Source organism: Nyctibius grandis, chromosome 26 (genome assembly GCF_013368605.1).
Source record: "Nyctibius grandis isolate bNycGra1 chromosome 26, bNycGra1.pri, whole genome shotgun sequence".
Lineage (NCBI taxonomy): Eukaryota > Metazoa > Chordata > Aves > Nyctibiiformes > Nyctibiidae > Nyctibius > Nyctibius grandis.
The window spans coordinates 7,131,694-7,143,913 of NC_090683.1; the positions used below are offsets into that span (position 1 = coordinate 7,131,694).

At 67.8% G+C, this 12,220-nt stretch overlaps 3 protein-coding genes across 4 annotated transcripts; all 3 read left to right on the forward strand.

Moving 5' to 3' along the window:
• The first annotated feature begins 230 nt into the window (after window positions 1-230).
• Window positions 231-2,135, forward strand: LOC137673745 (receptor activity-modifying protein 1-like). Of its 2 annotated transcripts, none has more exons than XM_068418735.1 (5): window positions 231-474; window positions 930-968; window positions 1,146-1,172; window positions 1,502-1,643; window positions 1,736-2,135. In XM_068418735.1, the coding sequence occupies exons 1-5, from the start codon at window positions 420-422 to the stop codon at window positions 2,121-2,123; spliced, it is 651 nt and encodes a 216-aa protein (XP_068274836.1). In that variant the 5' UTR covers window positions 231-419; the 3' UTR covers window positions 2,124-2,135. The 2 variants fall into 2 exon arrangements, with proteins under 2 accessions (XP_068274836.1, XP_068274837.1); XM_068418736.1 differs by having other exon boundaries at window positions 1,763-2,135.
• A 124-nt stretch (window positions 2,136-2,259) lies between these two features.
• On the forward strand, window positions 2,260-5,996 carry RAMP2 (receptor activity modifying protein 2). Its single transcript, XM_068418737.1, has 5 exons — window positions 2,260-3,422; window positions 3,549-3,698; window positions 4,608-4,718; window positions 5,072-5,174; window positions 5,568-5,996. Exons 2-5 carry the CDS (start codon window positions 3,638-3,640, stop codon window positions 5,821-5,823), a joined length of 531 nt encoding a protein of 176 aa, XP_068274838.1. The 5' UTR covers window positions 2,260-3,422; window positions 3,549-3,637; the 3' UTR covers window positions 5,824-5,996.
• A 187-nt stretch (window positions 5,997-6,183) lies between these two features.
• On the forward strand, window positions 6,184-8,817 carry VPS25 (vacuolar protein sorting 25 homolog). The gene is made up of 6 exons (XM_068418746.1): window positions 6,184-6,273; window positions 6,410-6,555; window positions 6,645-6,698; window positions 6,941-7,029; window positions 7,534-7,609; window positions 8,154-8,817. Exons 1-6 carry the CDS (start codon window positions 6,227-6,229, stop codon window positions 8,264-8,266), a joined length of 525 nt encoding a protein of 174 aa, XP_068274847.1. The 5' UTR covers window positions 6,184-6,226; the 3' UTR covers window positions 8,267-8,817.
• The last annotated feature ends 3,403 nt before the right edge of the window (window positions 8,818-12,220 follow it).

The window sequence follows — 12,220 nt, forward strand, 5'->3', positions numbered from 1 at the left end:
GTCCCCTCCCCGGGGGATGTGGGTGCGGTACCGCGGCGGGAGGGTGGCGGGGTCGGTCCCCGCGGCCGGGCGGGCCCCGGGGGCTTCCTGCGGCGGCGCCGGGCAGGAAGCGGCTGTTGGCGGCGGCTTTCCTGCTCCGGGGGCCCCGGCGGCGGGGAGAGGGGGGCGGGCAGCCCCGCCGGGGTGACCGCGGGGGACGAGCAGGGCCGGCCCGTGCCCGCAGCCCCGCACCCCGGCCGGGCCCGCACCGGGTGCCTTTGGAGCTGCGCTGAGTCAGGCGGGGCGGGAGCCCCGCGCCCCCCCGGCGTCCCCCCGACCTTCCCGGGCATTGGCTCGGGCAGCGCTGGGACGGGCCGGGCACCGGGATAAATCCGCGGGCGCAGCCCCAGCCCGGCCGCAGCGGTGCCGGCGGTGGGAGGATGCTTCTCGGGGTGCAGCTGCTCTCCTGCCTGCTCCTGCCTCTGCTCCAGCGGGGTAAGGGCAGCCCGGACCCGCCGGGGCTGCTGCTGCGCGGGCGGCCCCGGGGGTGGCAGCCAGGGCTGCACGGAGGCGCCCAGGGGGTCGGGCACAGGGTCTGCCCGGGCAGCGAGTCCCCACGGGGTCCCTGGCCCGCTTCTCCCCTCCGTCCCAACGTGTCCGTGATGGGTGGCCACTCCCCTGGCCCCCCCGGCCTCCCCTCGGATGTTTGCCCCCTGCCCACGGGGCTGGTGTTTGCTCAGAAACTGCTCTGCCCCGCTTGCAAGGGCCAAGGCAGAGCCAGGAGCCTCCTGCTCCCCTCGGCCCCGTCACCTCTGCTGAGCTCAGCTCGGCCTGGGGGAGGAGGGGTCTCCGGTGCACTGGGACCACCCCAGCTCGTGCCCCAAGGCCGGCTGGGCACTGGGGCTGTCCCTGGCTGTGCAGCCCTGGCACCCTGTGTCTCCTTGCTGCAGGGCGTGGGGACACCGAGTACGGGGACCTCGAGGACGAAGGTAAGAGCCCGGTGCCATCTTCCCAGCGCAGCTCTGGCCCCGGCTGCCGCAACATCGCTGTGGCCACGGGCTCTGCTGGTGGCGGAGGTGGTGTCCGCACCCCTGGGGCACGGGGCCCTCCCCTCGCACGGTCCCCGCGGGTCCTGCCAGTGCCAACGGCACCGTCTGTCCTTCCAGGTCACTACCTGTACCTGGACGAGGACGGTGAGTAGAGCTGCCCTCCTGCTATCCTGGCTGCCCTCCCCACCCGCCCACAGACCTCGGTGGGCTCCGTGCGATCTGTGCTGGGGCTCACGAGATCGCAGGTCCTGGCTTGGCTGAGCCCACGGGGCCCCCGTGGCCACAGGCAGCCCCAGCATGGGACCCCCAGGGCCACGTGTTGAACCCCTGCCTGGCAAATGGGGTGCCTGGCCTGGGCTGGGCAGAGCTGGGAGTGTTCCCCAGGCGTGACCCCAAACAGCCCCCCCACAACCGGGCTCAGGGGGACAGCTGGGTGTGGGGTGGCATGCCAGGGTCTGGCTGGTGCTCTGCAGGACCGCTGGAGGTGCCGGGGGGGCCGGCTCGCTGCCAGGACACCTACCGGGACTGGATCTCCCTCTACTGCTGGGCCCCCTTCCACGCCGCCCTCATGGCCACCCCCGAGGGCAGCCGCTGCCGCTGGGACCAGATCAGCAGGTGGGTCGGTGTCAGCCCTGGCGGTGCCGAATGTGCGCTCGGAGCGGGGCCCTTGCGGGGCCGCCGCGGTGGACGCGTCCCCGTCCCCGCAGACCGGCCTCACGCCGCCCCCTCCGCAGCACCTACAGCGAGCTCTCCGGCTGCACCCAGCTGCTGGCCCAGCTGCTCTCCTGCCCCTGGCCCGGCGCCGTCCTCGACACCTTCTTCCTGCAGGTCCACGCCGAACACTTCACCAACTGCACGGGGACTGAGCCCCCCGGGCTGGGCAGGCAGCCCCCCGGGCTGGGCGGGCTGCCCCCCGCACTGGCCGTGGCTGTGGCCGTGGCGCTCGGCTGCCTCGTGCCCCTTGCAGCCGCCCTCACGGTCCGCAGAGCCCAGAAAGGGGCTCGGACCCCCGCGGGCAGCTGCCCAGCCCCTGCCTGCCCCCGCGCCTGCGAGGGGCCGGCAACAGCCCCCTTCCCTGCCAGCCCTGGGAACTAACACGTGGGACGAGTGGGCCGAGGGTGGGGGGACAGGGCAGAGCAGGGACGGGGGTGTAGGTGTCCCTGGGGATGGAGCAGGTCCCGTGGCACGGGGGGAGGCTGGGCTGGGGCTCCGGACGCCTGCGTCTGTCCCAGGGTGGGGAGCGCTGGGAGAAGGTGCCGGGGTCCTGACCCTGCACGGGCCGAGCCCCTTCCTCGGCACCCCGGGGTGGGCGCTGGCAGGGAGCGCCGGGGGTGCCAGGCTGGGAGGGAGGAGCCCCGGGCTTTGGCTGGCAGCCACCGTCCTGTCCCTGCCCATCCTGTCCCTGCCCGTCCCCTCCGGACGCCCCGGGAGCTGAGCCGTCCCGGCCCCAGGGCCGCGCTGAGATCATTGGGTGTCTCCCTGGCAGAGGCTCCCGCCGCCCAGCCGGAGGCTCCAGCGGCTCCGACAAAGAGGGGACCCGGGGGCTGCAACCCTGCGGCCCCCAGAGCGCCGGGGCCTGATGGCTTCCAGATGTGGCCGCTCTCCCACGGAAGGTCCCGCGGTGCCCGGGAGCGGCGGCTGCCGCGGCCTGCGGAGGGTCGGCCGGCTCTGCCGGGACGTTTGCCGGGGGCGCGGAGCCCGGCGAGATGCCTCTCTGCAGCGGGGAGGGTCCCTCCGGGCTGCGCTTCACCCCGCTCCGGCTCATGCTCTGTGTGTCCCGCTTTAGGGCTGTTACAGGGGAGGCTTTGGGCTCTGCCCCGGGACAGAGGTGAGATGAGCTCACCCGGCCTCAGCCCGGCCCTCGGGCGGGAACGCTGCAGACCCGTGGGGCTGGGGGACGCGGGCCCCTCCGGCGGGAGCTGTGCCGGGGGCGAGCGGCTCCAGCAGAGCCGGGCGGGCACCGGGCTGGGCGGTGTGGCAGGAAGGCGTCGGGGCCGAGGACGGGCAACATCGGCCAAGTCTCTGCCCTGTCCCCTCCCTGCCTGCGGCGGCCTCGCACCCCGGGCATGTCGTGCCACCGCCCTTCCCTGCCCGGCCGCAGGCAGGGGCCGGGGCCGCCCCGGTGACACCGGCCGTGGGGCAGGTGCCCGGGCGAGGCGGAAGCCGCGGTGTCGGGGCCGTGGGTCGCCCCTGTGCCCGGGCGGCAGCGCCCATGCGGGGACATGACGCTTCCCCATCCACTCCCCCCGGCTGCCGGGCTGCCTGCCCTCCACGCAGGAGACGAGGGATTTCACAACCCAGCCCAGACAGGATTAAAGAGAAATACACAAGTAAACAAATAGCGGCCTCGTAAAACTGGACGTGCTGCGCGGGGAGCGGAGCCTCGTCCGGCGGGTGAGGCGCGGGCTGCCGGGGCGCGGGAGCGATGCCCGCGGGGGCCGGCACCGGGGCGCGGGGTCCACCGGCGGAGCCGCCCCACCGCCGCGCTGAGCACTCTCATTTTTCACACGTCTCCCGTAGTCCAACTGCCCCTGTCAGAGGAAAGGAGTCGCTTCCTGTTATTTCCATTGAAATACGGTCCCGGCCGTCGGCCGGCAGCCTGCTCCAGGATGGCACCGCGCGCGCCCGCCCGCTCCGGCCGCCTCTCCCGAGGGCTCCTGCTGCTCTGGGGTAAGTGCGCGGGGGGCGGCCCCGGGGGGGGCTCCGTGCCTCGCACCACCCCGCACGCGGGGCCCGGGGCCGGGGTCTCGGCTCAGCCCAGCCCACCACGCACCCCGGCGCGGGGCCAGCCTGGCAGCGCCGAGGGCGGCCGGGGCAGCCGTCGCCTGTGTGGCCGGGGGCCGGTGGCAGAGGGGCAAGGGGCACCGCGGGGCAGCCCCGACCACGCTTGTCCCTTATCTGTTTGCAAGTGACCCACGAGAATGGCCCCGGGCAGGGACAGAGGGGCTGGACAGGGCCGTCAGGGACAGGGACCGGGACAGGGGCGCTGCCCTCGCCACAGCCACAGTGCCAGCCCGGGAGCGCCCCGTGGCCAGCGCCCGGCCGTGCCGGAGCTCCACGTGAGCGGCCCAGGCAGGGCCCACCGGGGTGGTTCACCGCGCGACCACCGTCGTTGCCCCTTGCCGTGGGCCCTCGGCCGAGGGCAGGAGATGGACAGGGCGGTTTCCTGGGGCTGTGGGCTCTGGTGGGCAGCGGGCAAGCGGCTGGCGAGGTGGAGGAGGCACATGCCCCACGCCCATGGCGGGCCGTGCTGGGCGGTGGGCGGAGGGGCTCTCCAGCAGTGCCGGCTGCGCCAGGGCTTCCTCTTCCTGCCCTGGCCCCGTCCGGCTGCACTGCAGCCACCCGGGGTGGCGGGGCGGCCCCCGCGCTGGCTCCCCACAGGCGGGGGGCACGACTCGCCCCTGTGCTGTGACCCACGGCCTGGCTGCCCCCTCCCCACAGCGCGTGCCGGGCTCCAGGGGCCCTGAGGGACACCCAGAACTGTTTCCCCCGCCAGACCCAGCCTCTGCCAGGACAGCTCCCGTGCCGGGGCTCTGCCAGTGCCTGTCCCCCGCTGACCCTGTCCCCTCCCTTCCACAGCGCTCCTGGGGACCGGGCTCTGCCATGCGGGCGCCGAGGCGGAGGGCTTCGGCCAGGACGCCAGGACGAGCCCGCCCGTGGCCGTGTTCAACTGGACGGCCCAGCTCGTGGGTGAGTGCTGGGGCTGTGCGAGGGCCAGGCAGTGCCACAGGGCCAGTGGTGCCCTGGCTGGGGCCGGCTCTGCACCGCAGGGTGACCCCCCTTTCCCCTGGCCACGTGTTCTCCATCCATCCCCGAAATAGCCAGGCTGTGCCGCGGGGTGCTGCCGGAGTGGGGGCACCCAGCAGCAGCCTGCCCTCCTGCCGGGGCATCGCCCCGGGGCTGCTGCGGGGTCCGGCCCGGCACCGTGCCTGCATCCTCCCCGCCAGCCTGGCACAGGGCTGGTTGCCGGGTGTCACCTGCCGCGGGCAGGGACGGGCGCTGGCAGGGGCACGCTGCCCATGCTCAGCGCCTGTCCCCTGCAGAGGAGACGTACACCAACATCACGCAGAAGTGCTGGGAGCTCTTCGTCGACCTGATGAGGAACGTGACGGCGTCGGAGCTGTGCGAGTGGAAAGTCATCAGCAGGTACGGGGTGGCGGGGCACAGGAGAGCCCTCCCAGGCAGCGCTGACCGGCTCCGGGGACGTCCCCAGCTGGGGAAGCCACACGTGGGGACCCTTTGGCGGGGGCATTGCCTGTGGCCCCTCTGTCCCCATGGCCACACGAGCGGAGCAGCTTCCGAGACAGCGGAAAGTGTTCGACGGGGGCACAGCCCCCGGGCTGGGCTGATGGGCTACCAGCTCCTGGCCCGAGGGACCCAGGGCCACCTTCCTCCTGCGTGGGGCTGGCTGGCGCAGGCAGCGGGGCGCAGGGGAAGCCCTGTGGCCATCCAGGGGGGTCCGTGCCTCTGGTGTCCCGCAGCCCCCCCGTGCCCCCGCGTGTCCCCGTCCCTCCCAGCGCCCCGCCGCTCTCTCCCCAGGCCCTACAGCTTGCTGCAGGCCTGCCTGGAGGGCTGGGCCGACCACCTGCGCTACGGCTACCCCAACGCGCTGGCGGAGCGGTACATCTTCCAGAGCCACCACCGCTACTTCCACAACTGCACCTTGGAGCACCAGGTCTACTTCGACCCGCCCGAGGACGTGCTGCTGGCCATGATCATCGCTCCCATCTGCCTCATCCCCTTCCTCGTCACCCTGGTCATCTGGCGCAGCAAGGACGGCAAGGCCCAGCCCTAGCCCTGCGCCTCCCGGGCCCCCGGGCTGCGGGGGCCGCCCGCCATCCCCCCCAGGGCTGCTCAAGCGGCGGGCGGCCCCGCGGCCCGGGGGGTGCCGCCTCGGGGGGGGGCTCCCGGTGTTACCGGCACCCCCCCGCCCCGCGGCTGGGGATTAAACGCTTCTTTCCCCCCCCACTCGTGGCTCTGGTTCTTCCGCCGCGGACACCCGGGGCCGCCGCCAGCACCGGCACGGGGCGGGCACTGGGCAGGGGCGGGGCTTAGTGCGGGGGGCGGGGCTTCGTGTGAGGGCGGGGCGGGGGCCCCGCGGGGGGCGGGGTTACGTTAAGGTGGGCGGGGCGTGGGCGGGGCTGCGCGGGGCGGGCCGGAAGCGGGTCGCGGCGGGCCGGAAGGTGGCGGCGGCGGCGATGAGCTTCGCGTGGCCGTGGCAGTACAGCTTCCCGCCGTTCTTCACGTGAGCGCGGGACGGGGCCGCACCGGGGCCGGGGCGGGGGGTGCGGGACCTGGGGGAGCGGGGCGGGGCGGGGGTTGGGCCGGGCCGGGTCCCCCCGCGGAGCCGCCCGGCCCCGCCGCTGACCGGAGCCCCGCAGGCTGCAGCCCAACGGCGAGACGCGGCAGAAGCAGCTCTCGGCCTGGTGCGCGCTGGCGCTCGCCTACAGCCAGCGGCACCGGCTGCCCGCCATGACGGTGCGGGAGGCGCAGGACAGCCCGCTCTTCGCCAACCGCCGCCTGCAGCGTATCCTTTGGGGCCCGGCCCCGGTGCCCCGCGCCCCCCGCCCGCCCCTCCCTCCCCGGTCCGTGAACGGCTCCTTAACCCGCGCCCAGGGCAGCTCCCGCTGGAGTCCATCCAGGTGGTGCTGGAGGAGCTCCGCAAGAACGGTGGGTGCCGCCTGTGCCCGGGGCGGAGCGGGCGGCGGGGGGAGGCGGCGGCTCCGGAGGGAACTGGGGGTCTGTGCACGGGGGGGGGTGGGAAGCTGGTGCGGGCGGTGGCGTGGCGGGGAGAGGCGGGGAGAGGCGGGGACCCGCAGGCGTAACGTCTGGCACGGGCCGTGACATCTGCAGGTGTGACCGTTTCTGCAGACTCGTGCTCTGGTTAAACGCCTTTTCCCCGTTGATTTTAGGGAACCTGGAGTGGTTGGATAAGAACAAAACCAGTTTCCTGATCATGTGGAGGAGACCAGAAGAATGGGGAAAGCTCATCTACCAGTGGGTGAGAGCGCGGCAGCCGTCTGCCCCCTGGACCAGGTTTCTGTGTTGGGGAGGGCAGGTGGTGTTGGCTGCGACTTCTGAAAAAGACCATTGTAATATTTTTTTCTTGCTTCCTCACCGCTTTTACCTTTATTCTTCCGTTTCTCTCTGTTGCAGAGAAGCACAGAGATGTAGAGAGCTTTTAACTTGCCGTAAGATGCAGTTTGAGCAGCGGATGCACAGTGGTCTGTTCCGTAGTGAGGACAGGGCAGCGTTGCCTTCATGTGGCGCGAGTCCTTATTGCGAAACACACAGACAGAGCGAGCAGAGGTGCAGGGAAAGGAACCGTCTTTGCTTCCTCAGGCGTCGTTTCTTGGCTCTCCAGTGCCCCAGAGCGCTTCCAGGGTGTTTTTGCTCATCGAGTGCTGTCCACGTTCCGTTCCACTTGCACTGAGATGTACGAGAGATCGTGCTGAGGATGTTAAATCACACAGACGAGATTTGCTATTTGCTTTTATGTTTCTAGGTGTTGAAGAATGGTTTGACCAACTCTGTGTTTACCCTGTATGAATTAGCCAGCGGAGATGATACAGAGAATGAAGGTAATGTCGTGTGTCATGTTCCGGAGCAGGTTTTCAGAGCACGCTTGATTTGAGTGCATAAACAGTGTGTTGTCAGATTATAGTTCTGTAGATTGTATATTTTTTAACTGCTTGTGCAAGCTCACACCGATCACCACTGGTGAGTGCAGCTCTGGAGGCTTTTTTACCGCTTTGCATGAACAAAGTTATCGCTGTTGGCAATTTAAACCTCCCCCTGACCCACAAGCCTTCCTAGTGCCCGGCTCTTTATCTGGCGTGAGGTGCGAGGTGTTTTGGTTTTATGCCGTCTGCGCTGCCTTTGAGGCTGCTGCGACTCGTTCCCTGCTGTCTGTTGACCTTCAGGCTTTGTTCCTGCTGTAGTGATGAGCCTGTCGGCGTAGTGTGACTCTGGATTTGCCGTAGTGTTACGGTGCTGGAGTCTGAAGGGTGCTCTGCCGAGCCCTCTGCTTCGCTGCCACCCGTCCCGGGACTGTGTAAGCCTGTTTGTTTCCTGATGTGATTTTTATTTTTTCCCCTGCTGATGAGGATCTCTGTCCTTCCCTAGAGTTCCACGGCTTGGATGAGACTATGCTGCTCCGTGCCCTGCAAGCCTTGCAGCAAGAGCACAAGGCTGAAATTATCACGCTGGACGATGGCCGAGGCGTCAAGTTCTTCTGATAGGAGCCCCCTCCCTTCCGCCCTTCCCTGGCTGCTGGAGCGGTTCTTGCTGTGAGGGTTCGGTCTCCCGGCCTGGTTTCAAGCCGTGACTGCGAGCAGCTGCGTACTCGGGATTCCTTGGGGCAAGGAGAATCTGTGAAGCCTTCCAAAGACGTGACTTCTTAGAAATATTCAGCGAGCCTCTGTCTGTCCTTTCTTCCTGTTGGTTGTGTTTGAGAGGGACCACCCAGGAGGGAGATAATGGGACTGCTCCTCCTGCCGATCCCCGCTCCTGGGAAGGCCTCGGAACGGTCTCCTCAGCTGGCTGGTTGAGCTTGGCCTCGAAGGGCACCTGCGTCCCTCCTGCCAGCCGTGTGCAGGTGCCCACGGTCCCTGCTGCGTTGCCAAGTGAGGTGACAGCAAGCACAAGGAAATCACTGTCACTGCTGTGGTGTCGAAGCCCTCAGTGGCAGGATGATGTGTGCTTGCTGCAAAGCAGGCTGTGCAGCGCAGTGGGGTGGATGCCGAGGAACTAATTTGAAGTAATTAAAATGAGATGTATTTATAGAGCAGCCTGGGTGTTCTCGTCTATCTTTGTTTTTCCATCAGAAACAAAGCAGCAGCGTAGCAGATTCCTGCCCTTCAGCTGCATTTCTTTACTGTGCCAGATGAGCACAGCAGCGACCCGGGGCGAGGGGGGGCCCGCCGAGCCCCCCCCCCGAGAGGGAAGCAGGCAGCACGAGGGCTTTTCTGCACACACCGGAGCTGCGGACCGTGCGGGCCCTCGCTGCCTGTCTTCAGGGCAACGCTGGACTTTCATTTTCCACGTGCAATCCACTGGGAGCTGATGGGTTTGCTGCAGAGCGGGTGGGATACACTCTGTATGGCCCCAGCTGGTAGAGGGTGACTTGTTAGATTCTCAGTGCTGACAGCAAAGTACCCAGCTCGTCAGAAACCACGACCCAGGTACACTCTCTGACCCGGTAAATCCTTAATCGCTGACCAGGGAAGCTGGACAACCGTGCCAGGGAAGGACTACGCTCGCCTTGCCCGGTCTTTGCCCGAGCGTTCGGTGCTTGCAGGGGGGCTGCAGCGCTGGGGCAACCTCTGATCAGACCCCGCGTGGTCACTCAGGATCCGGTGGAGCGGGCGGTGCCCGTGCCCTGGCACGGTTCAGCCGTCTGCACCCAGCCGGTGCTGAGCAGCTTGTCCTGCCTGCCCTGCCCTGGGGGACGGCTCAGGGCTGCTGACAGCCGCCATCGGCAGTACATAATGTTCAGTGTAGACAAGATGCTGGACTCCAGGCTGAGTTTGTGGGTCCAAAGCAGGGCTCACTGGTGGGACGGGGTGTCCTCCCTCCATGTCTGCAGCCAGGAGAGTCTCTGTGGGAATCATCCACTGCCAGTGTCTGCCCTGGGCTTGTTTCAGCATCCAAGATCTGCCCCTTCCCCGCTCTCCACACTGCCCACACTGACTCCCTCCCTCCCTGGCTGCTGTGCCCTCCCCTCCTGCTGCCCTCGTACCCCTGCAGCGAGCCACATTCCTGGGCTGGCTGCTCTGTGCCTGACGGCATCGGCGTTTGGTCCCCAATGCCTTCAGCAGCCGGGCCCGGGGTGTCTGTGTTTGCTCCCCCTGGACGCGATGCCAGCCCCTGCGCATTGTGCTCCCAGTTGCGTGCGCTGTACGTAACCCGGTGTCCTTGAGCGAGTCCGTGTTCTTAATTAAATTTGCTCCCTTCTTAGGAAATGGCTGATGTGACATTAGATAAGCCTAAAACCAGCCGTTTTCCTTCCAAGGCGCTCCGGGCAGTGATTCACTGCTCTTTTTCAGCTTCCTACTTAGTGAGAGGAGGAGGAAGAGTACGTCCCCCGCTCCCAGAATGAACGTGGTGAAAATTACTTTTTCCGCACGCTCTCGGCCGGTTACGAAAGGTTGCATCCAGCCATGCTGGTGAGGTCCATGTGGGACAGACCCTGTGCCGGGCGCCGTGGCAGCAGCGAGGTGCTGGCAGATGCTGCTGGCAATTGCCGGGGTCGTGGAATGGGACCTGGGGCTGGAAGAGCCGCTGTGGCGCTGGAGGGAGCAGATGCTCCCTGGCCCTTCCCTCTGCAGGGGACGGGGCAATCTGTGGCTCGTGGTGGTGTGAGCTCCTGCCGCAGGTCAAACAAAGCCTTTTAATTGTCCCCTGGAACTGGCTTATCTTTATTCACAGCGTCTGACGATGTGGTCATGGGCTGGGACACAGCCTGGCCCTGCAGCGCTGGGAAGGGGCTCGCCAGGGAAGGTGGCATCTCCTCTGGGGGCTGGTGCAGCCCCCGCCTCGGCCCGTGGCCACTCTGAGGCCGTTGCCATGTCTGGCCACGGCGATTAGGGCTTGCTGGCCAGGGCGAGGCGGAGGTCGGGGGACTGGTGCTGAGATAAGGCGCTATCAGGCCGTGCACACTCGGATCCCGCCAGTCAGGGAAGGAAAAATGCCGGGAGGGTTTTTATTTAATGCGGCTGGTTTGGAGCAGGAGTTGTTCCAGTCTGATAAATTTATGTGTTGGGATAAACTTGCAGGCGGGTTACATCTGCCACTCCAGGCTAAGGAAATCCTCCCAAGTTATCTGCCCAGGTTACAGCCGCAGCTGAGGTTTGGGTGACTTCTCCTCCCTGGACTCGTGTGCGTTAGGGCAAGGAGGGACGTGGCAGGAGAAGGCTGGGAGCTCCCGCGGGCACGGGCGGCTGAAGCCAACGCTGAAGCCAGCCCTGGGTGGCTGCGGAGCCCTCCTCTGCTCTGACCCTTCCCGGGGCCGGTGCCACAGCCCGAGCTGCGCATCCCCCGTCTGCGGGGACGCCTGCATGGACCCGTCCCGGCCCCTCCGTGATCCCGCCCCGAGCTCCGGGGTCGGAACAGACAATTTCTGGCAGGGCTTGCTGGAGCAAGGAGCTGAGCAGGGCTTTGGTCTGTGATCTAATCCTGAGGAGAGCAATTACACAGTCCCCATTCTCTTCCTGGCAGCCAAACGCAAGTGACAAATGGGTTACGTTGCCTGATTGCAGCGGTTCCTCAAAGCGAAGGGCTGGCGCTGGCACCCGCAGCCCAGAAATGTCACCCTGATAGCGGCCGGGGAGCTGCGGCACCGTCGGAGCGCGGCGATGGGCGGCTGATCGAGGAGCAGGAGCCTTCAGATTTCAGGCCAAGCTGGCTCCAGTTTGGTGTCCTGGGCTGGGTCGGGAGGGGACCCGCACCCCTGCCCGAGCTGCCTCCCCCCTGCCAAGCTCGTGGTGTGGGACAGCATTTGGTGTTCACTGGGGAGGTGTGGGAGGGCAGCAGTTGGAGCAAACTTCACCCCGACTTTCCTCTCCTGTCTGCAGGGGCCTCACTGGGGCCGGGACGCTGCTCTGCTCCGCTGGGATCTTCTGAGGCATCTTGTTTCATGATGAAAATACTTGATAAGGGGACGCGATCCTGCCAGAGACCGAGCCGAGATCCCTGCCTGGCTCCATGTCTCCTGCTGAAGAGCTCGGGCTCTCTGCCAGCCTGGGCTGCTTCCCTGTGCCTGGGCAGCATGGGGCCCTGGCAGGGACCCCCGGGCGGCGTGGCTGCAGAGCCAGCCCACAGGGGCTTGGGCAGCGTTTTGGCTGGCCAGGAGCCCTGTGGCCACTTGGAGCCAGGTGGGTTTGGTCTCCCTGCCCAGCTCGGGGCTGGCTGCCCTCGGGCCCCCGTCATGGACGTGCTGGGTCTGTCCAGCGGCTGCCGTGCAGAGGGAGCGAGGAGCTGGGACCGGTTTTCGCTCTCTGGGCTCCCCAGGTGGGGACAGCCGAGCTGGACGCCCCTGAAGCACACGCCTGTGCCAGGGCTGCGGCTGTGCGGGACGTGGCCCGCGGCGGGGCTGGGGCTGCAGCAGCCCTGCATCACCCTGCGTGCGCTGGGTTGGTGTTCGAGGAGGACGTGGCTGCGCTCCCTTGTCGATCCGCTCCTTAATGTTTCCG

Excerpts from the sequence above, each read along its gene's own strand:
- LOC137673745 (XM_068418735.1), top strand. The coding sequence starts at position 420 with ATGCTTCTCGGGGTGCAGCTGCTCTCCTGCCTGCTCCTGCCTCTGCTC. Across the intron at positions 969-1,145 it reads CGGGGACCTCGAGGACGAAG|GTCACTACCTGTACCTGGAC; the intron begins GTAAGAGCCCGG and ends CTGTCCTTCCAG. Across the intron at positions 1,173-1,501 it reads CCTGTACCTGGACGAGGACG|GACCGCTGGAGGTGCCGGGG; the intron begins GTGAGTAGAGCT and ends GGTGCTCTGCAG.
- RAMP2 (XM_068418737.1), top strand. The coding sequence starts at position 3,638 with ATGGCACCGCGCGCGCCCGCCCGCTCCGGCCGCCTCTCCCGAGGGCTC. Across the intron at positions 3,699-4,607 it reads AGGGCTCCTGCTGCTCTGGG|CGCTCCTGGGGACCGGGCTC; the intron begins GTAAGTGCGCGG and ends TCCCTTCCACAG. Across the intron at positions 5,175-5,567 it reads GAGTGGAAAGTCATCAGCAG|GCCCTACAGCTTGCTGCAGG; the intron begins GTACGGGGTGGC and ends CTCTCTCCCCAG.
- VPS25 (XM_068418746.1), top strand. The coding sequence starts at position 6,227 with ATGAGCTTCGCGTGGCCGTGGCAGTACAGCTTCCCGCCGTTCTTCAC. Across the intron at positions 6,274-6,409 it reads AGCTTCCCGCCGTTCTTCAC|GCTGCAGCCCAACGGCGAGA; the intron begins GTGAGCGCGGGA and ends GGAGCCCCGCAG. Across the intron at positions 6,699-6,940 it reads GGAGGAGCTCCGCAAGAACG|GGAACCTGGAGTGGTTGGAT; the intron begins GTGGGTGCCGCC and ends CGTTGATTTTAG.